Here is a 27,262-nt window from a genome sequence, read left to right on the forward strand (position 1 = left end):
GCTTTCTAGCAAATCTAAATCCCGCGGCACAGCTGTTCCCCCCCCCCGCTGTTCTACTTACCTTGTTAAGCCTCCTTTTTTCGCACGCATGCGTTTCGTGTGCACTGCGCATACGTACATGTGCTTTTGGTGCGCATTGCACATGTGCGGGCAGCAAATCAGTGGCAATCCGCGGAGGATTTCACCACTGGAAAAATAGTTGGGCATGACTTGGAATACTGGTGATTCATCCATTAAACCCCTTCTGTCCTGATCATTAACTCAGAACAGAGCATATGCACCCTGCCTCATGTTTCTTAACACACATGTAGAAAACATTGCATGAATAGAATTAAACACATTCATATACACAATATACACAGGCATCATGCATGCAAAGCATACCGCTTAATTCCTGAGGATTCTATATCTATTATATCTATATCTATTGTATATCAATATACAGTATCTCTCTCTCTCTCTCTCTCTCTCTCTTTCACACACACACGCCTCATATAGATGCAACAAGCTACTTAATTACTCAAGAGGGGAAAAATTGTGATCATAAGTCAAGGACTACTTGTAGAGACATACATAAAGAACCATATGTGTGATTGAATAATAATATTGCTGTCACAGGGCTCTAAGTGTATTTGAAAACAATGCTTGTAATTGTTTATAATAAAAGTTGGCTACCTTACAAAAGCAAAAAAATATATATTTATTTTAAACAGTGTTAAGCTTATATTTTACACAGTGGAATGATTACCTGTGGCTAGCAAAGTAGGCCTAGTGCCTATGGGGACACAGCAGGCAGGAAGGGGTGGAAATATGCAGGGGGCATGTTGCAGTTCTATGCATTCAGTCATAAGGGCGAACAACCATTAGGGTGCTGCAACATGTAACTTTGAAGTACTTTGTGGGGAGGGGGGGTTGTAACTTTTAACTGTTGCTAAATGAACTGCCATAACTCTAGGACTGCCTATAACTATATTTTGAGTAAGTGGCAAAAGATATATCCTTTTAAAGTTACTCATGTTGGGGGGAAAACTGTGATGAGTACTCTCAATACAGAAGGGAACTCAATTATCCTGCACTCACATTATACATACATTTGCATACATACAAAAACTTGGTTTACACAAATCTATTTTCATAAAAAAGGACATTTAATCTGATATAAACGTAAGAAAAAAGTCACTGATAGTCACCAGACAAACTTACTAGATGCATTCCGGTTCATTTGTGCCTAAATGTACAGTAATTGAAAAAACAAATTTTAGTAAACATATATTATTTTCTTTGTAAATTAAGGGAAAAGTTGAAGGCAGGAAATATTCCAAAGGCAATCTCAAATATTAGCCTTAGCAAAATGAATGACACATATAAATAAAATATATAGGATAAATGTTTAGGATCTTAAATTTGGAACATCAGATGGCATCATTACCTCATAATTGTTTTATGCAATAAAATCATCCCATCTTGGTTGCTTAACATTACTACAAAAGTCCTCCATTTTTTTTTAACTGAGTTAGTGAAGCTGGCAAATATTATTTCTAAGTAATAAAAATAATAAATGCAACTATGGATGATTTTAAAAAATCAGCTGGCACTCTATACTGAAAGCCAATTTTCTAAACCTGCTGTAAAAAATGTGCACTTAACAAATGTGAAACTAAAAACATGGAAAAGATAAAACAAATCATAATAGCAGCTTATATAAAGTTGATATACAAATTCACTCCCTTGGTATGAGATATGAATTACTGAATTGCCAGTTAAAAATGAATATTGATTACTGGAACCATTTTGCCTAAGGTTAGGTGTCTGTCATAACCGCTCCAAAAGCTGTCTTGGAAATGCAGCTTGTAAACAAGCCCCATCCTAGTTTTGACTTGGCAAAGACCTGGGACATTTTATTTTTTTAGGCTTAAACTTATAAGGAACAAGTTTTCAGCTCTAAGGTAAAAAGAATGGCAGAATTCATTGTTCAAATCATATTGATCTTAAAGAAACATCAGGATGGTCACAGATTAGTGCTTTTACACAGATGTTACATTCCATCTTTTATAGGTTTACGACTGGGAAGGTAATACACCATGGTAGAACATTGATATTATCAAGAAAATTAGCTCCTTTACAGCTCCTAAAACACTTCTGGCTGTTGTAAAATACTGCATCCTTTCCATGATCCCATGATCCCATTTCAGGCTTGGCAACCAGCTTATACTTAAAACTGGTTGTAGTGTCCCATAGACATTTGACCCTGATGTGCAACATTTTTTGCTGATTTCCAGTGTTTTTTGCTGGTTTCTGGGATGTATTTTGACTTATGACTTGATTCACTTAATGACTGCTTTAAAACAGTCATAAAATCAAGGCCAGTCACATGGGTGCCTGATTTATGACCTTCATGGCTTATGATCGAAATTGTGGTCCCAATTGTGGTTGTAAGTCAAGGACTATCTGTGAATCAAATCCTGTTCTTATGGTGTGAGGCTAATTAGATTCCACGTTTGAAAAATGTTGATAAAAGATTACACTAGGATTTCATTGGTTGTCTTATTATTAATTTATTATTACCAGGACAAATAATTTTACAATTTTCATGGCATAAAACTAACTGGCAGCTTCGAGTGAACTGTGTATTACAGAACATCATAGTATATAAAATCCATTACAATATTCTAGCTACAATTCCTTATCAAGCAGTATGATACTGCTAATTAAATATGATTTAATACTTACAGGACTATGTCTCTGTTAGCATAGAAAATAAAATAAGGAAAACATAATTACACACAGTTTTGTACATGCTATATGTACAAAAGGATATTCTTTTCTAATTTTCAAGGCTGAAGCATCAAACCACAGTGTTAATAAAGTTTTAAAATAATCCTGTTATTTTGATGGGAAATATTTCTTTAAAAAAAATCCACTGACCTAATAGTAGCACTTTTTGTTTGATTGCATTTTGTAACTGTTCTTTAACGAAACGTTGTTCAAAGTTGCAATTATATATCCTAGAGTAAATTTGGGCATCTAGAGTCTACACTATCGTGATGTTCCCACAATTTATATAAAGTTGAAAGTTGTAATAAAGTAGTCAGCACCATTTAACACAACAATATTGGAGTTTTATGGAGTTTTGAATATATGTTGTACATACTGTAAACCTCTGTGACTCCTTGATTAGGTTGTTTATAAATATTCAGCAATTAAGATAAATAAATAAATTGGAATCTATGGACTATTCTGGAACATCTTTCATTTCTTTTCCCTGGGAGAAATAGATATCTGGGAGAGTTTCCCATACTTGCAACAGAACAAAAGCCAATGGATAATGGGAGTGAAATATTGGATGATAGAATGATTTTGCTTCCTTGAAACAAATTCAAATTGGGAAAAGATTTGCTGTTATTCAGGATCATCCCTACAAAATGTAGGCTATTCTGTAACTGGCTATACTGAAGAAAACCTTTGTTTCTCATATTTTAGATATAAAATAAATAAAGGAGCCCAACAAAAAACCAAGAAAATGTCTAGCTCTTATATGTCACAAGTAGTTTAAATCTCTCTCTAGCTGAACATAATTAAAGCATCTGACTTCAAAATACAAATGATGCCAGTTTGAACTAAACCACTACATGTTTATGATATAGGGCTACACAAATCTGTAGAAAATAGGTTTAAAACAGTACAGCTAACCTACTCAGCTGTACTGTTTCTTTCTTTGATGTTGTTTTTCTCACTGCTGTTTTGTATTCATATATGTTCCTTGAATGTAACATTAATTGCTCCATTCCTTCTCTAAAAAATCTTAATAAAACATTCTAAAATATACTAAAAGTTATGCCAAATGAGTTTACGTTCCTATGAAAGTATTAACTATGGTATATTTCCCTATTACTATATACTAAATAGCCTATAAAAGTTTACTTACAGATATAGCTGGTGAAAGTGTGATGTTTCCTATTGATTCTTTTAATTCATCCAAAGAAGGCACTGTATAATGAGAACTAGAGTCTGAATGCACGGGTTTGATTTCCACACGGAACTTTCTGGGTTCATCATCTTCAGAGTCAGAATCACTTGAGGAATAAAAGTGGTTTTCTTTGGCATGTTATTTGCAGTTAAGGAAAAGGTTGATTGATCAATTAATGCAGGGTTCCCAAACACCACTAATGACAAATGTATCCCAATCCACTGAATGAATAAAACTGATAATTCACTGGGGTTAGAGCTGAGGAATAAATTAATATACTCCTTTTATTTAATAAATTGTAGTCCATATATCATGGAAAAGAAAGGATGTCTTATTGCCTTATACCAGTTTTCCATAAAACTCATCATAAAATACTGCAGCTTACAAAAGACTAGCAGGTTGTAAGTTGCTTTTGGCACTCTCACAGTCAATGAAGCTGCACTGAGATAGCAATACAGCACATCTCTTCTGTCCCTTCCAGCCTAGCACTGGGTATCCCTCCCAATACTCTTGCAATTTCTGCTTCCTCACAGCGATCTCTAATAGCTGTCTCTGCAGAACAAGGGTCAGAATTCTGCATAATACCCTTCTCCCTCCAGACATTATCACCCTTTCTTTTGAAAGGAAAAGTAGTGTGCTAAAAAAAAGGGGGGGTGGAGAGAAAAGGGTGGTGGAACTGTTTTGTTGTTCTCTGTTCAGAACACTTATGTATCAAAACGACCAGCTTGTGAGGAAAACTTCATTATTTTGCAACCAGCACTCCTTCCTGGGGGTTGAGATCCATACTCTGAAAATACCGAGTTACTGGTAATTAATATTGTATCCAACTACTGCAGACAGAATGATTTATAACATCATTTAATGCTTTATATAACAAAATACGAAGTATAATGACAACAAAGGATATTCTGACAATCTTTAGGTTTAATGCTATACCCCTCATCATCGACATCTGGAATGTTCTGGAAGGAAAAATAACTTATTTTAAAATATGTTTCAGTGGAACCCATACTCGATAGAAACAACTAAAATACTACATGGAAAACAGTTAAAATGCTATATATATAAAGACTACATGAAAACAGTTAACTGATTTAGGCTGAAAAGTCTTGACTGAAGACACCATTCTCAAAGCAGAAATAGTGAGGGATAAGTACAACTCTCAAAATTAACCCTTCGTAGCTTGGAAGCAACAATCTTCGCAGCATATCCATGACCTTTAACTGCCTCTTTAAGGCCTCATCCCGTTGCTTAATATCCTGGCAATTATATAATTTTTCTTACGAAAGTAATTATTTTATTTATTTTATTTGTTAAATTTATTTGACACCATTCTTGCAATGGCACTATTCTAGGCAGCTTACAATAATAAAAAGGAAGAAAAATGAAAAAAGTGCAAACAGAAATAAAATAGAATAAACAAACCATGACAAAGGAACACAACGAGAATAATAATCAAAAGGATGGGCAAAAGGATGGATGGGTGGAATGGAGTGTGGGGGGGTGGGTGGGTGGGGAGAATAGAGTCTGCCATCAATCTAGCAGCCATCTCCAGCACGGAATTCCCTCATCTGGTCCTCAGGCCAACTGGAAGAGCCAAATAATAAGAGTAAGATCTTTAAAATAAGAGGGCAGTGCCAGGGACACAGTCATTAGTGCAGCTCCTTGTAGGTTAGCCACCAAAGACAATCATCCTTTGATTTATGACTTGCAGGAAGAGGATAATCTTGACAAAAGTTATGTAAAATGTTTGAACATCAGAACATTCTTACTTTTCTTCTTGGAAGCTGGCTAGGAAGGTCACAAATAATGTCCACATGACCCCAACATCTGTCATAAATACATGCCGACTGCCAAGCACCAGAATGTTGATAGGGTGCTGTGGGGACTCTGTGACGGTCATAACATTCTTTTTTCTTATACTTTTTATACTTTCTTAGTATTCTTTTTTCTTTAAGTTTGTATTACTTTTTATTATAATAATCAAAATCCTTAATAAAAAATATATGCAAAAAAAAGAAAGAAAACATCTGCCGATCTGCCATCTTGAGTTAAATTCTGATAAATGGCCAAAAATAGTTAGAAAGAAAACAGATGATAAAACTGACACTTGCTTGAAACTGTTTTATTATAACTGAAATTATTCATATACACCAAAGATGCTTTTTTAAGAGGCAACTGGACTTTCTAGGGTTTTTTCAAAGATGTTTCACTCTGAAGAAGCTTCTTGGATGAGAAGCGAAATGTCTTTAAAGAAAAACCAGAAAGTCCAGTTGCCTCTTGAAGAAGCACCTTTGGGACAACCATGACCTGGATGAATGAGAATTTCCATTGACATCATTCATTCATTCATACACTAATACACACACACACACACACACACACAATTCATATATACTTACTACTGAATCTGCATCTGGACATTCTCTATAATAAAAACAACACACCAATAAATCAGGTAATTGTTATAAATATATGAATTGTGTAACTTTATTTTGCTATATACATAACCTCTATCATCTTAGAAAACAATGAGTATATATTTTATTTAGTTGTGAAAAGGTTTAGACTGTCAATTTCAATCAAAATTCTTAAAATTACATATATATAAAGACAACATTAGCATGCTTAATGTAGTAGATACAGATATAAATCATCTAGTAATGAAATATGAGAGGATTTGAAGTCTTGCTGGCATTAACATTGTTCCATTTCCTATTATTCTATGTTATAAGTGGATAGGGGCTCTTGGACAAGTGAATTCCATAATTTTAATGTCACACTTTTTTTAACCATTTAGTAGCTATGTTTTAGAAAATGGTAAAAGATACTTAAAATATATACAGTTGATCAAAACTTTATTTTATACAGGATAAAGTGTTATTCAAATGGCATGTGGATTAAATTTAAATTGTTCGGAAAGCGTATGTGCTTCTTTTATTGTTGGAACTACAATACTGGCACTGACAGTCAGTTTAAAATGGCACTTACACTAATACAAAAGGAGATTGGAGTGTAATGCAGTGCTGAGAGATGCCTAAGACACTTCATTAATCACTATTACACAGAGTTATGACTAAAACTTAAGATAAAACAAATGGGTTAGCAAACTATCCTTTGGTTTTTATGATCGATCAAATTCCCTTTTTTTCTCCTTGACAACTAACTGCATTCCTTAGGATGGATAAAATATACATTTTGAGCCCCATAAACAAAGTTCTCAGCTCTAGGAGGATTATTGTGGGAATACATACCATGTTTCCGCGAAAATAAGACCCTGTCTTATATTTTTTTGAACCCTGAAATAAGCGCTTGGCCTTATTGCCATGCGCTCAAAATTCCGACTGGGCTTATTATCAGGGGATGTCTTATTTAGGGGGAAACAGGGTATAGTTTGAACTGGAAAGCGATCTTGCATAAAATAATATATAAGCCTATGTGTAGAAAATGTATGTGTGAAATTAATTCATTAATGCTCTTGTCAAAAATGATATTTTCCAAGTTTAGAAGAGTATAAGTAAAAAGGACTATTTCTAAAAGTCTTTAAAAGCAAAAGCTCTTGACATTTTACAGTAAGAATTATAAAATAATTTTTGTGCTTTTATTATAACATTATTTTTTATATTTTTGTTTGAAACATACTTACATAGATTCTGGATCTTTTTCCTTCTTAATAATCCCTGACAATCCAAAATGCTTTCTTTTTCTTGGCTTTATTCCTGCAAGTAAATTATTATTATTAGATAGAAATTAAAAAGTACATTATTCAGCATACATTGAAATAATGCACACATGTAGCAAATATGAAGATAATTTATTTCATGAGATTACCATATGTAGCAAGCACTACCAATAAATTGGAATACTTATACATTGGGCTACTTAGTCCATTAAAATTAAAACATTTAATGTTTTTATTCTTCAACATGGCTCTGAATCAAGATTTCTGCTTATATCCGGGATACTCAAACATTGCGTTTGCCATGAGCCCCTAAAATTTCAAATGACTTGTGTGACATGTGTCATCTTTGTTAAATCTGTCAAGTTAAATTCAACTTGATCTGCTTGGTCAAGTTGAATGGCAGCTTATCCAGGCAAATACAGTGCAATCCCCACATGTTAATATTTGCTCACAAACTTTTCAGGGAATCGAAACCCATTATTAGGTCTGGGGATTAGCCCTCTCAATATTGTTCTGGTTCTGATCAAAAGGAAACTGAGTTAAGTGATATCAATAGGCTTTGAGTTAGGCTGGCTGGAGCCCTTGTCAGGTGCATGACATGTTGTTGATCAGATTTGCCACTTTTGTTATTCTTATATGTTTTGCACTTTTTTTTTTTTTTTGCTGTCTGCTGTCCAGAACCAATTGGAATTGGATGGCATCGACACTGAATAAACAACAATAATAATAAATTAATGTTAACACCATCCTAGCATGTACTTAACTTTCCTATTTTGTTAAATAGCTCATACATCAAGGTTATTATCTAAGACAGGGGTGTCAAACTCAAGGCCCGGGGGCCGGATCTGGCCTGCAGAGTGCTTAGATCTGGCCCGTGAGCCTGCCCTGCAAATAGCGAAGGATCGGCCCATGGTGCATCTGCCAACAAAAACGGAGCTTGGGAGAGCCATGTACACCCCGCTCGGGCTCCGTTTTCAACCACAATGGCCTCCTGCAGCCCTCTGCCAACAAAAATGGAGCTCGGGGAAACTGCACGAGACTCGCCCGGGCTCCGTTTTCAGCTGCGACAGCCTCCTTCAGCCCTCTGCCAGCAAAACCAGAGCCTGGCTCAGTTTTCACTGGCAGAGGGCTGCAGAAGGCCGTCGCGGCCAAAAACGGAGCCTTGGTGATGTCGAGCTGGCAACGCCCACTCTGGCAACACCCCCAGCCACATACATACACCATGGCCCCCCAAGGTCAAACACAACCCTGATGTGGCCCTCAATTAAATTGAGTTTGACATCCCTGATCTAAGGTATAGCCTGGTAATTCAATGCTCCTTGAAATGCAGACAGTTTTACAGCAAGCAGAGTGAGCAGTCCCACAAGCTATTTTTTCCAATCCTTCATAGGCAGCTGAAAATTGCTTCTGTGAAGCAACAGGAAGAGTATGATGGTGACCCTAATAATCAGCCTTGCTATTTGACTTAAAGATAGTAGCTTGTCCAGATCAATTCTACTGACAAAAATCATTTTACTGGAGTAACCAAAGTGATTTCTGTTCAAATAGAACACAGGTGTCAAACTCACGGTGTCACATTGCCATCACGTGATGTTTTGTGATGTTTTTCCCATTTGCAGAGCTAGGGTGGGAGTGGCCTGTGCATGATGCATCTGGCCCGCGGGCCGCTAGTTTGACACCCCTGAAATGGAAGATGTGTTTCACAAAAGATAAATAGGGCTTTCTTTTATTATAAAAGGGGCTTATAACCTGCTAAAAAGCACATTTAAAAAAAGACATATATAAGATATGGAAGGAGAAAGATATAACAAAGTTAAGTTCAATAAAATAGACTGAATATGTAAGCATGGTATAAGGAAAATTTCTGTCCCACTCCCAGACAAGTAGAATAAATGATGCAAAGATGGATTTGCAACTTAAGAAGATAATTAAAAAAAAAACTACCTACTTTAAGTTAATAATAAATCACCAGAGAATCTCAGGATGCTAAAAAAAAAATTGTAGGTAATTTTTGCAGATAATTCTCTGGAGAGTCAGAGAGTACTATTAGTTAAGTGTTCTGTACTTATTTGAAAATGGACAGATGCAAAAAATTTAAAAATTGAAGATACTTATGGGAATGCTGAGAAGCTGTTTGCTTCTTATTCAGAAAAAAAATAATTATGAGAATATTTTTGTTGCTTCTCATATGACCATATAAAGCAATCTGTGGCTCACAACTGATCATGTTAAATCGAAAAAGACATAATATGTTCATCTTCAGGTATTTCACTTAATATTTTAACATAGATTATACAATGATTACAAAAAGAACCTGTATTGGATGTTTGAAATCATTGTACATGTTTGAAATCATTTTTACAATGAAGAAAAACTTACCCTCAACTGCACTGGCTGTATTACATTCTTCAAATTCAATTAGTCCTGAAAACAAGAGAAAAACAATACTCTTTAATTAATTCTTTTGTGTTATACAGTAGTATATTATTGCTTGTCCATAAGATGCAAAATAGCATAGCGGTAATAGCATAGCTATTTTGGAGAGGAATTCCTGTTTGTAGGAAGGACATATTTAAGGATCAAAAATAGCACCTGTATGTGTATGTACATACAGAAACATACACACACACATGCAAGCTCTTGTGTCAAGGTTAGAGAGACCAAAAATCTGGGCAAATCTCAGAGACAGTCTGAGCCAGATCTTGGTAATAACAGAACAGAACAGAGCTGGAAGGCATGTATTAGCTTAAAATTTAGTTCCCATTTCCCCCCCCCCAAAAAAAGGGGGGGATGGGAATGGATCCAGGAAACTACAGACTTATCAGTCTTACATCAATCAATACCTGGGAAGATTCTGGAAAAGATAACCTAGCAATGAATCTGCGAACACCTAGAGGCAAGCAAAGTCATAACGAAAAGCCAACATGGCAGATCATGCCAGACAAATCTTATTGCATTCTTTAACAAAATTAGTGGATCAGAAATATGCTGTCGATATAATTTACTTGGACTTCAGTAAGCCATCTGATAAAGTGGACCATAACCTACTACTTGATAAAATAGAAAAATGTGGATTAGACAGCATCACCAGATAGATTGGTAATTGGCTGACCAACTGCACTCAACGTATGTGTAGTCCTCAATGTTTTTATGTACTCTGAGAGCATATGCACCAAGACAAATTCCTTGTGTGACCAAACAAACTTGGCCAATAAAGATTCTGTTCTGTTCTGTTCTGTTCTGTTCTGTTCTGTTCTGTTCTGTTCTGTTCTGTTCTGTTCTATTCTATTCTATTCTATTCTATTCTATTCTATTCTATTCTATTCTATTCTATTCTATTCAATGGAACTGCAACTACATGGAGGGAAGTATGCAGTGGATTACCCCAAGGCTCTATTTTAGGCCCAGCACTCTTCAATATTTCCATCAATGATTTAGATGAGTGGGTAGATGGGGAACTCATCAAATTTGGAGATGTCTCCATGTTCAATCCACTACCATAGAAATGGTATTTTATCATCTAAAACCTAAGGCCAAGATCACCAGTGATCCTTCTGAAGAAACTTTTTTTTTCTGCTTGTACTTATGAGAAGCCCCAGAATTCACCTCATTGAATCAACAGAAAAGTATAATCAGATCATCCCACAATTAATACATTTATAACAACATTTATAACAGTTACTGACATTATATATATATGTAAAAGAATATTATACAATACTGTATATTTAAATTTTTTAAAGAATTAAGATAGCTAGGCTGCTGAGAAGAGTAATTGAATACATAACTCTGTAAAGATTTAAAAAGATAAAGACACTCTTCAAACTGAGACTCCTGGTGACTACATAAGACAGATCAATGTTGTTTTTTGCATTAATATTAAAGATGCCATCATCTTCTGAATATTCTTCCTACTTCCGAGTTGTCTACAGCCCCAGGATTCCTTCAAGTACTAACCACAGACCCAACTTTACTTAGCTTCCAAGAAGGGACAAGGTTGGCCACATGCTGCCATCTATTGAACGCTCAGATAAATTTACACAACTCCAAACTGATTCCCCAGTTGAGTTCTGTATGCATTAAATTCAATCATATGTATAAACAAAAGTAGCTTTGTCATTTAAATGGTGAAAATTAGATGGCTACAGTATAATATAGATTTTCAAGAGGATAAACAAATACAAATTAAGTCACTGACCCATCATCATCATTATCATCATCCACCTAAATAGGAACCTTCTAATTATTTTAAATATGGGGACAGAGCCAAATCTATTTTGAGGTTCTTACGGTATGTTTTGTTTTACAACAGAAATGTTCAACACTAAAGGAACAATAAGAAGTCTTGAACATTCACAGATCTCATAAGTCACCTGTCACTTAATCAGTAACAGCTCTGAAACAGTTTGGTTTGAGAATGGGGTCATGGCAGGTCAATTTATACAATTGAAATACTCAGTTCAAATTAGACCAGTTGGAACATGTATCAAATATGTAAATAGAAAAAGAAAGAATATAATGGATGCTGAAAAAATGTAATTGGTGAACTGTTCTTGAATATTCTTAAAATGTATCAATAATAGAAAAAACTGTAGGCTTTCAAAACAATCACAAATCAAAGTGAAATACATTTAGCAAATATCAACCTGTAGGACTATTTTCAAAAGCAACCCCTACTTAAAAATAACATAAGTACTAAACTACTTCTTCATACATAAGAAAACTGAATGGCTGGTTTTAGAGTAAAACAAAAGATTCCCTGCCCAGCCCCCATCTCCTAGTAGGAAGTCATGCATGAAAGGAGGACAATTTTCTCAAAACTACATATGCCTCACATGCTGCTTCAAAACCGCAAAGCTTTGCGTGTCTGGCTCAGTGCCAGTTGACAGCTCAGCTGGAAATCAATGCATATTCTATCCCTCTTGCAACATGTCACTTTTGAATTGTTTCTGCAGTAGAAAGTTTATTCAACCTCTTTCTCAAATGCAGTGGACCGACCATCATTCTGCTATTTAATCATAGTCGAACAAGTTATTTTTTTGACAGCACTAAAGCCAGAGTGCAGTTCCTAATGAACAGCTTGATACAAGTGGAATTTCAACTGTTTTAGTCTCAATTAATTTTGCTGTCAAAACAAATGACTGTTCCTAGTGTTTAGATGTAAAAGCTCAATCACAAAGGTTAATTTTGCATTATAAACACATACACAATCTTTCTGTTACTAACTCCTTATGCCACTTCATATTTAATCTTCAATACAAATATTGAAAACTGAAATTAAGAGAAATACTGCTAAATAAAAACCAAAACCACTGCTAAATTATTGAAAAAGTTAGCATACGAACAATATCATTTATATCATAAAATATTTAATAATGTATGAAAAGACAAAGGATCCTAACCATACTGTAAATTTGTTAACTTTTCTTCAGACTTTTTCTTTTGGTTTTCATTATTTTAGAAACCTAAAAAGTCATGTTCAGTTTATATAATTCCTTAATTAAAAAAAAATTATCCACAAAAACGGTTTCAGAGAGTTTATGAGTTATATTAGTCAATAGGTTGCAAAAATACTTTTGGGAAGTAACAAAAATATTTTTGCAGTAAAAACATGCACTGAACTTGAGCAAAGTAGGATACTATTTTCACAACATGCAGCCTACTGCATGATTTTCATAACATGCAGCCTTCTGAACACTCTCATGTGGCTTGTGGATTTTTTAAAAAAAATTCAACAAATCTACTGTTGCCAAATGTCACCACTAGGACAAAATGTCACCATCACAGCCTAATTTTCCAAGCTATCTTTGTCCTAGAAAATCGTATACCAACATATCTCAAGGCTTCATTAACATTGCTAGCTGATCAGCGTGCCAGATATTCCTTTATGGCCCACTATTATTTTTAATATATTAATGTGGCCTTTTCCTTCTACCAGTTCAGCCTGCTCTAATGTGCTTTAGATGAGAAAATATGTCTTATTAAAAATACGTTTTTATCCTATACAGCCCCCACTCCAAGAAATTGAATTTAAACTGGAATTGTTTAGATCAGTCCATTAGCATTTCAATTCTAGCTGCCAGCTTCAAAATAAAGTCCCCCACTCCATATCACCACTACCCAGTGTTCCTTAGTACCTAGTGGTTTTGAAACACTCTCCATGAATTATTAGATCTATCTACTCTGCCTACATCTACTTGACTTACAACCAGTCATTTAACCTAAGCCTACTTACAACCCAGTTCCGAAATTCTGATGGCTGGCCTTCCCCTTCCCCCAGTCAAGTGGTTGCATGTTGGGCGTTTGGCAACCAGCCTGCAATTACAGTTGTTTGCTGTGTCCTGCAATCATAGGACAAAATAGCAAGCAACAGGTTCACTTTAAGATTGTCACAAAAAAGGTCGTAAAATTGAGCCAATTATGTGGGTGACATGATTTATAACTGTCATGACTGATGATCATTATGGGCAGGCTTCATTACGGTTGTAATTTAAGGATTACCTGTATTTATATGTGGGGGACAAGAATTCAAGGTAGAATGTATTCAGTCTCAACATAATATAGAGATAAAATGTGATGCAGTTTTATTAAACTTTGAAAGTTGACACTAGCTTTGACTAACTTTGATAATCAATAATAAATTAACTTGCAAAGTGTACACTTTTGAGAGCAGGCAACAGAATTTCATTTTTAATGTGTGCCAGGGTGCCCACAGGGAAAAAATGACAATAAAGGTTATCTTATCTTTAGAATAACAGAGTTGGAAGGGACCTTAGAGGTCTTCTAGTCCAACCCTGCTTAGGCAGGAAACCCTACACCACTTCAGACAAATGGTTATCTAATCTCTTCTTAAAAACTTACAACTTCTGGAGGCAAGTTGTTCCACTGATTAATTGTTCTGACTGTCAGGAAATTTCTCCTTAGTTCTAAATTGCTTCTCTCCTTGATTAGTTTCTACCCATTGCTTCTTGTTCTACCCTCAGGTACTTTGGAGAATAGTTTGATTTCCTCTTCTTTGTGGCAACTTCTGAGATATCGGAACACTGCTATCGTGTTACCCCTAGCACTTCTTTTCATAAGACTAGACATATCCAGTTCCAGCAACCGTTATTTATATGTTTTATCCTTGAGTCCCCTAATAATCTTTGTTGCTCTTCTCTGCACTCTTTCTAGAGCCTCAACATCTTTTTTACATCGTGGTGACCAAAACTGGATGCAGTATTCCAAGTGTGGCCTTACCACGGCATTATAAAGTGGTATTAACACTTCATGTGATCTGATTCTATCCCTCTGAATATGCAGCCTAGAACTGTGTTGGCTTTTTTGGCAGCTGCAGTACACTGCTGGCTCATATTTAAGTGATTGTCCACTAGGACTCCAAGATCCCTCTCACAGTTACTACTATTGAGCAAGGTACCATATATACTGTACCTGTGGATTTTTTAAAATTTATTTTTATACTGTTTTTAAGAGTAACCATGTTGTTTTCCCCTGCTCTGCTTTGGAAACCTCTCAGCTATTTTCCTCTCAGAGTTGTACCATGGGAGTAGGCTGAAAGGATTCTTCTTTCACAAGAGTACTTCTGGGCTGGGCAGATTCAGTTTAATTTGATGGCAGCACTGAGGGCAATATAGTAGTGAGTAATAAAGCTAAAGTTGCTTAGCACAGAGGCATGCTTTGCCTGGAAAATACCACAGAAGAGTACCACCTGCCTTTGACAGTCTGCTAAAAACTTCATACTGAAGGTCTTCTACAATGGACAGCTCTGCTAAGCACTATAAACAATTTCACAGCATGTGCCAGTGCATGCTAAAAATGTTGGATTGCTTCTGTGCACATGGCAGGCACAATCCCAAAACTGACGAGCTCACAAATACCTGGACCAAGATAACTGAAAAATGTCTTCCCCTGAAGTAGAGGGCCAAGCAATTGAAGGCTATCTGAATTGCTTTGTTGAAGCAAATCAAGTAACCTCTATAAGGTTATGTGCGAAGGAAGGAAGGAAGGAAGGAAGGAAGGAAGGAAGGAAGGAAGGAAGGAAGGAAGGAAGGAAAGGCGGCAGGCAGGCAGGCATACTTTTGAGTCTATTTTTCTACACAATAAATTTTAGGAACTCATTAGTTTCCAGATTCAATAAAATATGTTTAAATTAAAGAACATACAGTGGATTTTTAAATTAAATCTAAATGTTAATTTTATCTGGCCTGGATATAGGTACATTAAAAGTTGATCTTAAGACTGAGCCAATTTCATTTGAGGTAAATTGAATTAAAGGAGGATTGTCAGTGTACAAAGTATCAAGTTCAACTGTTTCTTAAAAATGAATTTTAACAGTTTAGCAATCCCTAAATTTTATTTTTTAAGTAGAATTATACACATGTAGAAAGTATATTTTATTTGTTCATTCAATTTATGTCTGCCCATCTGAAATACATGACTCTCAATGGTTTACAAGACTACATAAAACAGTTAGTTTAGTGTAGTGGTTAAGGCATACTGCTTCCAAAATTTTGCCAAGTAAACTGTAAGGATTAGCCCAGGTAGTCACCTGAATCAACACTGACTTGCAGGTCCTGAATGAATGAATGAATGAATGAATGAATGAATGAATGAATGAATGAATGAATGAATGAATCAATCAATCAATCAATCAATCAATCAATCAAAAGAATGACTAAATAAACAAAACTCCCTTTTAATGACCATTTACTCCCTATTTTTATATAGAGTCAGGATGAATGGATGGATCTGAGCATTTACTAGCCAGATGTCCTTCCTGACAATCACATGGAGTTTGCAGCAGACATTCTTTCTTTGCGTCCTAGGAGAGAAACATCTAACACTACCTAGGATTGAAACTCTCAATCTTCCGAGTGGGGGGTGAGAGTCTTCACCACTAGACCACCACACTGCTTGAATGAATGAACAAAGGGTATTATAAAAACCATATAACATCAGCAGCAGTCAAGTTTAAGAAACCAACAACTACCATCAATATAACTATTGAACAGATTTCTATTGTGCATCTGGATCAAAGCTGAATGGCAAAACCTTGTCTTCAATGCCCTTAAGAAAGCTATTTAAAAAAGAGTTACCAGTATATGAAAAAAAGAACCAAACAAAAACTCACCAGGTCTGTCTTTGCCTGTGCCTTTTAACTCAGCAAATTTTTGTATCAGACTTTCAACTGTTGTGTTTGCCATGTTATTTCTAAATTCTTCATGGACCTTTCAGGAAAAAAATAGTTCAGCTGAAGATTATTGAGCAATTTTAACACTGCAGAAGTTTAAAGATGAAAGAGAAAGGCTTTATAGCAGGTGTGTCCAACCCACGGCCCATGGGCTGCATGCAGCCCTGGACAGGTAGTAATGGGGCCCCACAAGATAATAATGAATATAAAAATATAAAGGACATGTTATTTAGATATATTAACTATATTATATGTATTTATATGTAGCCCAAGACAGTTCTTCTTCACTCAATGCAGCCCAGGCAAGCTAAAAGGTTATAGTAATGAAATATGAAGGATTTATTCAGAGAAATGGTCTCTCCAAATATTCTGAATTTAAGATATTTTGATTTCAGTTTCCTGCAGTCTCTGTGAAAGACAGAGCCAGGCAACTTCATTCTCCATTTTTAAAAATATATTATTTTTCTTTTGATCATTAACTTTTGTTTTCTCTTCTAAATTTGAGAGATGGCCTCCATTTTGTATCTTTTTCTGTATCCTTGCTCTTTAACTGACCATATTTTTCCAGACTATAAGACGCACCGGAGAATAAGACGTACCAAGATTTCGAAGAGGTAAACAAGAAAAAAAAGTTTTTCCCCCTCCCTGGCCCCCCAGAGCACTTTGCAGGCCTCCCAAACCCTCTGTGCATCCCATTTTTGCGAAAAACAGGCCCGGTTTTTTTTGCAAAAATGGGGTGTGCAGAGGGCTTGGGAGGCCTGCAGAGTGCTCCTGGGGGAGGGCAAAAATGCAACAAGTGGAGGGTTTGGGAAGCAAAAAAGGGGCATGCAGATGGTTTGAGAGCCCTGCAGAGTACTCCTGGAGGCTGAGGAAGGCAAAAACATGACATGTTGGGGGTTTGGGAAGCCAAAAACAGGCTCGTTTTTCACAAAAACGGGGCATGCAGAGGGTTTGGGAGGCCTGCAGAGTGCTTCTGGGGGCTGGGGAGGGCAAAACATGATGCGTGGTGGGGTTGGGAGATCAAAAATGGGCCCATTTTTTGCAAAAATGGGGCATACAGAGGGTTTGGGAGGCCTGCAGAGTGCTCCTGGGGGCTGGGGAGGGCAAAAATATAATTTTTGCAAAAACAGGCCTTTTTTGGCCTCCCAACCCCCTCCCCTGCCACGGTTGCATTTTTGCCCTTCCCAGCCCCCAGGAGCACTCTGCAGGCCTCCCAAACCCTCTGCGCATCCCATTTTTGCGAAAAACAGGATGCGCAGAGAGTTTGGGAGGCCTGCAGAGTGCTCCTGGGGACCGGGGACGGCAAAAACACGACACATGGGGGCAGTGGTGAAATCCAAAAATTTTTTATTACCAGTTCTGTGGACATGGCTGGTGGGCGTGGTGTGTGTGGCTTGGTGGGTGTGGCAGGGGAAGGATCCAGCAAAATCTCCATTCCAACCCCACTCTGGGGCCAGCCAGAGGTGGTATTTGCCGGTTCTCTGCACTACTCAAAATTTCTGTTACCAGTTCTCCGAACTGTTCAAAATTTCCACTATCGGTTCTCTAGAACCTGTCAGAACCTGCTGGATTTCACCCCTGCATGGGGGTAGGGGGGTGTTGGAAGGCCAAAAATGGACCCATTTTTCACAAAAAATGGGATGCACAGAGGGTTTGGGAGCCCTGCAGAGTGCTCCTGGGGGCTGGAGAGGGCAAAAATGCCCCCATTTTTGCAAAAATAGGCCTTTTTTTTTTTTTTTTGGCCTCCCAACCCCCCCCATGGGTTGCATTTTTGCCCTCCCCAGGCCCCAGGAGCACTCTGAAGGCCTCCTAAACCCTCAGTGCATCCTGTTTTTGTGAAAAACGGGCTTGTTTTTGGCTAAAACTGGACACGCGGGGTGTGGTTTCGGGAGGCCAAAAATGGCTACATTCGGTGTATAAGACACAGCAACATTTCCATCCTCTTTTACGGTGGAAAAAAGAGCGTCTTATACTCCGAAAAGTATGGTAATTCAAATGGTTTTTTTCCAGTTATTTTTCTCTTCATCTGTATAAACCTTTTTGATTTCTCCTTTTGTGGAGGTCAACATTTTTCAATTTATGTAAGTACTCTTGAATATTTTATATAATTGGGAACTTTTTTCTTGACATGGAAATCTTCCAAGAATTCTAAAAATGCTGTAGTATTTGATAGAAGTAATTTTTTAGCCCAAGTATTTATAAAAGTTAATTTAGCTAACTAGATATGGGTTAAATATGTTTTTGCTTATTTGTCACTGTAGTGTTATAATTAATATGAGGCAGCAGCTTCATTTCCCATGTTTGAATGATTGTATGATGAAAGTTTATTTTATGCCATATTTTCACTTATAGATAGATAGAAAATTTCCCAGTGATCCAAAGGAAAGAACCACATGCTGGCTTCTGTCTCAGATGTTCTCTAAATATGATCAAGAAGCAATCACTAGTATTGCAACAACCAGAAATATAAAAAATTAATTATGCCTTTGAGAAAAATGAATTATTCACATTTTACTATTATTTATTGATAAAATATTTACTCCAAATTAAAACTTTTTTCTTCTTATTCTAGATACAAAAATATTTAAATTTAAAATGTTTGTACATTGTATGATAAAAATATAATACAATATATTATAATGCAATATTTAAAAATTGCATACTTATCCCATTAAATCTTCCGAAATCATTTCAAACAAATATTAAGTACGAACCTTGATAAGATGGCAGTTCAGATATGAGACTCTTCAATTCAGAGTATTTAATGAAACACAATCAATGACTCACCTCTCCAATCTGTAAATGAATTTCATTTATTGTACTTGAAAAACATTCTATAATTTCCTTCATATGGAAGAGATGCATTTCTTCAATATCTTGAAATTTCTGTAATAAAAAAATATTTTAATTTAATGTCAATGAAAAAGGTTTATGTTCAACAATTCTTCTCAAAAAGAACATTAATACATATAAAGAACAACCTGCCCAGATTTAAACATGTCCCCAGGGCTAGCATTTATGTGCAAACATTTTCTCTGAAACCCGATTACAAATAGTATTTATTCAACCTAGATTTTGTATTCTCTTCTATCAGACTCCTTGCAAAATGCTACAAAATAAAAAGGAGGAAAACTGTAAGGATGGAATAAAAATTAACCAAGGTTCTAGCTATTTTATATATAATGGGTAGGGTTCAGATTTAGATATGTTTAAAACAGACATTCTGATTCAGTGAATTTGCTTCATGATAACTTTCAATTTAACAAATTGGAAATAAAGCTTACCTGGGAAGTTTCATTCATCTTTTGTTCAAACTCAGATTTTGCTACAGCATATTTTTCTACATATAATTTGTACATTTCAGTAGCTTTCTTGGATTTTACTGCTGCCTAGACAAATCAGAGGGAGAAGGTATTTTATCATAAATTTAGTTCTGGCTGGTTTTGGGAGCAGAATTAGCCAGGATTGGTTAAGAGTCCTTGCTAATGTATAGGGCTCCTAGAATTATAGATTACTCTGGGAGGTAAAAACAAAACAAAACAAAACAACATTCTGGAAGAAGGCAGTGACAAGCAACATCTGTATTATTACCAAGAAAAATACATTTGACAGTTGAATTCAAGCAACCCTTTATCTTTCCTTACTAGTATTCAGTGGCTCTCAAAGTAAATATCAATTCTTACCATATATCACTCATAAAAAATTAACAGAATATCTAATATTTTAATAAAATATCTAAAACAACTTTTTTCCCTGTAATAGTTTTATTATAACATGTGAGAAAATGATTGTTCAATCTATTTTTTTTTTATTCCCATTAAAAATCTGTACTCTCAAATAGAAATAGGACAGCCCCACAGTTTAGGAAAAATATAAGTACTGAGGGTGAAGTAACTTCTGTTCCTCTTTTGGATTTCAGATGAACAATGGCCCCAAATAAAATACGCATTTCTAGAATTTGTCGAAGCTGAACAATTTATTTATTTATTTTTTAAAGATTCAAATTATGAATTACTGGCTACTTTGAGCTACCCTTAAAACGATGCTATAGTGCTCTATAGCATCGTTTTAAGGATAGCTCAAAGTAGCCAGTAATCCATAATTTGAATACCAGAACAACTAGACACAAGAACAGTTTTTTCCTGATCACCATCACTCTGCTAAACAAATAATTCCCTCAACACTGTCCATCTATTTATTAAGTCTGCATTACTATTAATCTTCTCATCATTCCCATCACCCATCTCCTTCCACTTATGACTGTATGACTGTAACTTTGTTGCTTGGATCCTTACGATTTATATTAATATTGATTCCTTATTGCTTATTTGTACCCTATGACTATTAAGTGTTATACCTTATGATTCTTGATGAAGGTATCTTTTCTTTTATGTACAGTGAGAGCATATGCACCAAAGACAAATTCCTTGTGTGTCTAATCACACTTGGCCCATAAAAAATTATATTCTATTCTTTAAGACAATTGACTTATACAGTCCCCAGAATTGATAGTATACACTTTCAGGATACCACAACAAAATGTTTAAATCAATGTTAAAAAAAATGTTAAAAACCTTTTGGGGAATAAAGTAGCAAAAATGATACATTTTGGCTTAAATGCTTGCTAATGTACAACTATTCCAGTAAGCAAACAACATGTCACACTTATCACTAATATTGTCTCACCTAGAAAAAAAAATCTGTAATTTTTCAGGCTGAAAAATGCAAAAACAAAAGAAAGGCTTAAAAAAGTTACCTTGTCTATTTCTCTCTGTGTTGCACCTTCTTTTTTCAAACGTTCTTGTTCCACACATTTTGAATTATAGTTTTCTTTTGCTTTTTGCAGTGCTTGGGTAATACTCTGAAAATTTTGAACTGCTTCCAAAGTCCCAGAAACTTCTTCCTTAGTCTGTTAAATGTCATACAGGTGTTAAATCCCACCAATTCACTATTTTATGTAAAACAATTAAAGAAAAATTAGGAATATATATATAACCTTTTTATGAGCTTTTATTTGTTCATCTCCATATTTCTGCACTTCTTTTATTAGTTCTTGCAGCTTTCGAACAAGTTCTAGATGACAGCATGCTAGTTTTTCTGTTGATGATTTGAAAACATCCCAGACTGGTGCAAATGTCCTAAGAAGAAGTGAAAATGACAGTAGTTCAGTACCAAAATCATGTGAAAGGTAATATATTATGCAATGTTTTCCTACACTGTAGCATGTATTTTTAAAAAGATTCCTATTTAATTATTCCAGAAGCAAATATTGTGCTTACAGTTAGCCACCTAAATGTGGATAAGGTTAGAGCTGGATCTAACTCTCAAGAGTCAAGTATAATTGTCATACTTACTGCAATTCAATATAAATGAATACGCTGATCTTATTATTAAACTGAAAAAAAGTATCATTCACAGGATTTTCAAATGTCTTTACATTTATAGAACAGAATCCACAATAGTTACATGACTTAAATTCAGCAGTCTGTTATGGATATGGTAGAACTGATGTTGAAAGGCTTTCAAGTAGAGTTAAGGAAAGCAAGATCAACCTCAAGAATAGAGTCAGAATTTTTTTTTATTGTGAAACTTAGCATTGTATTCCTAGCAAGAATTCTAGCACTTGTAGATTCTGTTTCTTCCAGGTTTTCAGACAACCACTATAATGCTGAAATTTCAAATATTAATGGGATTATTTTGAGAAAAACCGAAAAGCCACCCCAATGCTTTCAATCGGCCTTTCAATTATTTCTGATATTAAAACACAATCTGAATCAAGCTGTATTGCTATTAGACTCCATCAACTTACCCAATCTGTGAATAGTTACTTGCTGATTTGGCGAGCTTTGTCATTGACCTTGAATAGGCCTCCTCTATTGTAGCCCTATTAAGAAAAAAGAACAACCTTGTTTTGTTTGCTCAACAAAGTGCAACATCTATATTGTTCTTAGAATAATTAATTAAAACAGTAGTCACTAATTATATTAGTCCAACTCTTAATTGAGCTCAGTTAGAGGTAGTTTGGAGTAGTGGTTAAATCATAAAAGCTAGAAACTTGAAGACCATGAGTTCTAGTTCTGCATGAGACAGTCAGCTGAGTAACCTTGGGCCACTCACTTTTTTTCTCAGTTCTAGATAGGAGGCAATGACAAATCACTTCTGCAAAAACCTTATCAAGAAAACTGCAGGGTCTTGTCCAGACAGTCTCTGAGAATCATACACGAATGGAAGAAAAAAGAGATCAACATCTCCACAACTGTAAACTTTCCAAAGTACTAACATGCTAGAATAGTGTCATGGGCATGGAAAAAAACTCAGTTCTTTCCTTTAATGTGTAAAGAAAAGAAGCTTTGTCCTAGAATTTGAATGTTAAAAAAATTCATTTGCTTGCAAACAAAACACCAATCCAGGTTTTTTCTTCTAATCTCTGTTATTATGTCATCACAATTTTTCATCATAAAATTAGACTTAGTTTGTATTATTATGGTTGGTCACATAGTCAGCCAGATTATTTAGACTGGATTTGGCATTTTTATCCACCTAGCGAATTCTTCCCAAAGACCTGGGATAGGCAGATGTTTATTAATATTAAAGGTATTATCAGAGAATGTGAGGTATTCCAAGTAAAGCTGCCTCTTACATTGATTGATGGTGATTTTGTCAATGCCAACAGTATTCAAATAGTGCTTCAGATATTTTGGGATTGAATACCAATGTTACTATTGGTACTGTCTTTACTTTCTTTGCCACAGTTGTCCTTCTATTTGCAGATCTTTATATTTTGTGATTTTCTCATTCTTTCTTCGTCTTTTTATGTTCCCAACAATTGCCATTTTTTTAGCTTGTGTTGACCTTCATACTGGCTGAGTTCTTCCTAAGAACCTAGTATGCCATAATCTATTGGCATGGTACATGTGCATATCCAAGCAAATCAATTTCCATCTGTCAATTGCAAATCCAAGTGGCTTTTTGCAAGATGGAAATTTTGTCAATACACTAATTTTCTAAATGCAATCCAAGATTTTTTGTTATGCGGGGTGGGGATGGGGAAGAAGGGTAGGCTTTTTGAGAGGGGGAGGGGGAGGCAGGAGATCTGTGCACTGCTGAGCCTAGCTGGTCAAGGCTTTCTGGCCCCCTCAGTTGCAGTGTTCCCATAGTCTTGGCATGCTGCCAAGTGCCCAAATTTCAGTCACATGAGCACAAGTATGCTGTAATGGTTGGAACTTCAGGCACAGTTTGAAAGTCCCTGCATTCAGGGCCATCATAATTTTGAATGGTCACTAAATAAGTGGTCATAAGGTGAGAACTACCTCATCATTTATATGTTGAAAATTATACCACCTCTTTTTTAAAAATTCCACAAAAACTTATTAATTAGTTTAAGCAGTAAGTAATAAAAACTGATAAAAGTACAAATATTCTTGCAATCCACTAAAGGATTTCAGCTCCCCTTGGCACATAGAGGGGAAATTCTTTGGCAATCTACAAATTTTCAGAATTTCAGCTCTGTTTCTGCAGCTCACAGAAGGATATCAGCTTCCCTTCATCCTATTGACTGAGTCATTCTTTCTGCAGTCCGCTCTATGTTTAACAACCATCTCCTAATTCACAATTTGAAGATATGTTTCTTTTTTCTCACTGTCCATCTTTCACAACCATATGTAAGATTATTGTTTAAAGAATTCTGATCTTTCTGAATGGAATCTAAGATTGACATTCCCTCTTCATACTGAACATTTACCTGGATATTTTAAACTTAGGTTTTTACTTTAGCAAGTACTTAAGCTAAGTCTTCTTTCTTTTCGGCTAATAAAATATTATAATTTGCATATCTCTAATTCTTATGCTTTCAACCTCCAATATTGATTCCAGCTTTCATTTCCTCCATTCCCATATTTTTTTATAATATGTTCACTGTCTCATTCTTTACCTTAAAGGGGCTTTTACACATAATGAAATTTAAACTACAAAAATGTTGAAACTGGGAATAAGAGAATATTCCAATAGCAAACAGTAAACAAAACACCCATTGTACTGGCTCCAAACCTCATGAGGCAAAGAAATAAACAACACTGCTAGTTTGATAGCTAATCATTGTCCAAAGATAGAGGACTGACTGATTCAATCTCTACTCCCTCCCCCCCCCCCATGTGTGTGTGTGTGTATTCATCCATTTATCCTCCTACCCATTCATCTTAAACTTCATGAAGTAATACTGGCAGACTCCTCTTGAAAAAAAATTCAGACTGCCTTTTCTACCACCATAAGACTTTTTTCACATAGATTTTTTTTGGACTCCATCAGTCTTCTGAAATGGTTCTGAGGCTCATCTATCAGATATTGCCTGGTCAAAGATAGCAGCATGGAAAGTATGTAGATGATTTGATTATTTGTACTTGCAGCTAAGAGAAGCATCTGGAACATGTAAAGCATGTAATGGAAAGTCTCCACAAAGCTTATCTAATTCTTAACCTCTAGGTGTGCCCTTGGTTTCCAAGAAACAAAATACCTGGGATTTAGAATGGATACCCTTGTTAGACCAGATTCATTACTATAAAATAGGGGTGATTCATCTGGCTAGATTTCCTGAAATAAAGAAGTGAAAACCTTCTTAACTTTAATTTGAAGTTATTATAGATCATTCCCATAACTGTCTACCTTAAGGTGCAAATCCTTATATAGGGTTCCCAAACTTTCTCAGTTCATCACACTCTTAGTATTACAGCAATTCTTTCATGGGGCCCTTAGGCCAAATGAAACAGCTAACAGTTCTTTTTGTTAAACTGCTAGGTCAAAAGCATAAGTATTTATAACCTAACAACTGTTTCAAAAAATAGTACACATAAATTGAATTTTTTTTTTAAAAAAATTCATTCTTAAATAACCACAATTAATTAGTAATGGATGTACTTATTGTTTCCCATTCTCAAACCTGGAATTGCACTGAACATCACCACCTTCATTTCCTGTTCAACATTGATTTTTGTCACAACAGTCACTGAAAATCTAGCTTCACAAAAATATGACATTGCCAAACCTTGCTTTAAGGTCATAAAAAATTAAAATATCCCACAGCTGCCCCTGTGGTTTGTTACAATGCTCCAAGCACTGTGCTGCAATTTAGGAATCACACTCTTATAAATTTAATAATTAATATGAATAGTTCAGTCGACAGAGGAATATTAAAAGGCATTTAAGTATGTGAAAAGTACATTGTGTAGAGACTCTGGGTTGAAAGGTTCCAGATTTAATTTACCTTTTGTTTTACAAATAGATGTAAAACAAAAGATGGGCCAAGTGCAGCATTCATTACTCAGACTGTGATATTGAAAATTCTGTCGAAACATTTAAGGGAAATTATACCCTTCAGAGATCGTATATGTTACCATCAATGTGTGAAATAGGCATTTTATAAAATGCCTAGGAAATCTACAGAATGAGGTTGAAGGTTCATTCACTGAGCTTGTGGGTTGGTTTCCGAACATTTTGTTACTGGGCTAGGTAACATCTTCAGTGGAGTTTAGGAAATGTCAGTGTCAGTGTTCCTCTGTTTATAAGGGTTTCATGTGGTCAGTAGGTCTTGTGATAGGTCAGATGTGGGTATGTCGAAGTGAGGGTCTTGTGATGGGTCAGGTGTGAGTCATCGGTGAGAGTCTGACACTGATATCCCTTAAACTCTGCTGAAGATTTTACCTAGCCTAATAATGAAACATTCGGAAACCAACCCACAAGCTCAGAGAACGAACCTTCACCCTCATCCTACCCCAGAACTACAGATATTCACCACTATTGCAAATCTACAGAATGCTAAAAATGGGACTCTCTTTAACTCTTAATGTTTCACCATTTCCTAGGCATTCTATGTAATGCCAAAAGGCAAACTGGCAAAATAGAAAATACTCCTGATAAAATGCCATTCTAGCCTTCTTTGTTGCAACAAGTAGGTCAAGCTCATCTTTCTTGGTTTTTTTTTTTTTTTCAGTAAAAAAGTCCTGTACTTTATTTTGCATTTCATCTTTTCTTCTTTTATTTTCATATACATCTTTTCAATAAAGAATTAGGGTTATGGTTAACCTTAATCCTAGCTCTAACCCTAACCTTTTTCATGACTCTCTTTTCATACTTTTTCTAAATACTTCTTGTCATTCTGCATAATGCCTAGGTATTGCACACAATATCTAGGGAAAATATATGGCATATTAAAATAACACAATTTCATACTTTGCCTAAAACACCATACAATGCCAGCTTTTCACACATTGTCAGTAACATATACAACAGAGAAAGAGTCTATAGAAGCTCTGCAATGGAAGGGTTTCAAAAGTAAAGTCTTCATTAAATATGGCTTGCTCAAGTTACAGATGCTATTCCAAATACAACTCTAAAAAGAAAACAGTTGGAGCTGATAGTTATTTATGTACTA

The 27,262-nt window shown here is 35.5% G+C and overlaps 1 protein-coding gene across 1 annotated transcript in view; it reads right to left on the reverse strand.

Moving 5' to 3' along the window:
• Window positions 1-27,262, reverse strand: part of FCHO2 (FCH and mu domain containing endocytic adaptor 2) — a 67,962-nt gene that overhangs the window by 27,171 nt on the left and 13,529 nt on the right. Inside the window, exons 3-14 of the mRNA XM_087885829.1 lie at window positions 22,649-22,723; window positions 21,836-21,977; window positions 21,596-21,748; window positions 20,124-20,228; window positions 19,627-19,725; window positions 16,780-16,876; window positions 10,029-10,073; window positions 7,614-7,686; window positions 6,370-6,394; window positions 4,873-4,929; window positions 3,926-4,102; window positions 1,204-1,228 (exon numbers count right to left, since the gene is read on the reverse strand). Of these exons, the coding sequence (XP_087741955.1) occupies window positions 1,204-1,228; window positions 3,926-4,102; window positions 4,873-4,929; window positions 6,370-6,394; window positions 7,614-7,686; window positions 10,029-10,073; window positions 16,780-16,876; window positions 19,627-19,725; window positions 20,124-20,228; window positions 21,596-21,748; window positions 21,836-21,977; window positions 22,649-22,723 (1,073 nt within the window). The remainder of the gene's footprint in view (window positions 1-1,203; window positions 1,229-3,925; window positions 4,103-4,872; window positions 4,930-6,369; window positions 6,395-7,613; window positions 7,687-10,028; window positions 10,074-16,779; window positions 16,877-19,626; window positions 19,726-20,123; window positions 20,229-21,595; window positions 21,749-21,835; window positions 21,978-22,648; window positions 22,724-27,262) is intronic.

This window comes from Pantherophis guttatus, chromosome 2 (assembly GCF_059756535.1).
Source record: "Pantherophis guttatus breed Tessera chromosome 2, ASM5975653v1, whole genome shotgun sequence".
Lineage (NCBI taxonomy): Eukaryota > Metazoa > Chordata > Lepidosauria > Squamata > Colubridae > Pantherophis > Pantherophis guttatus.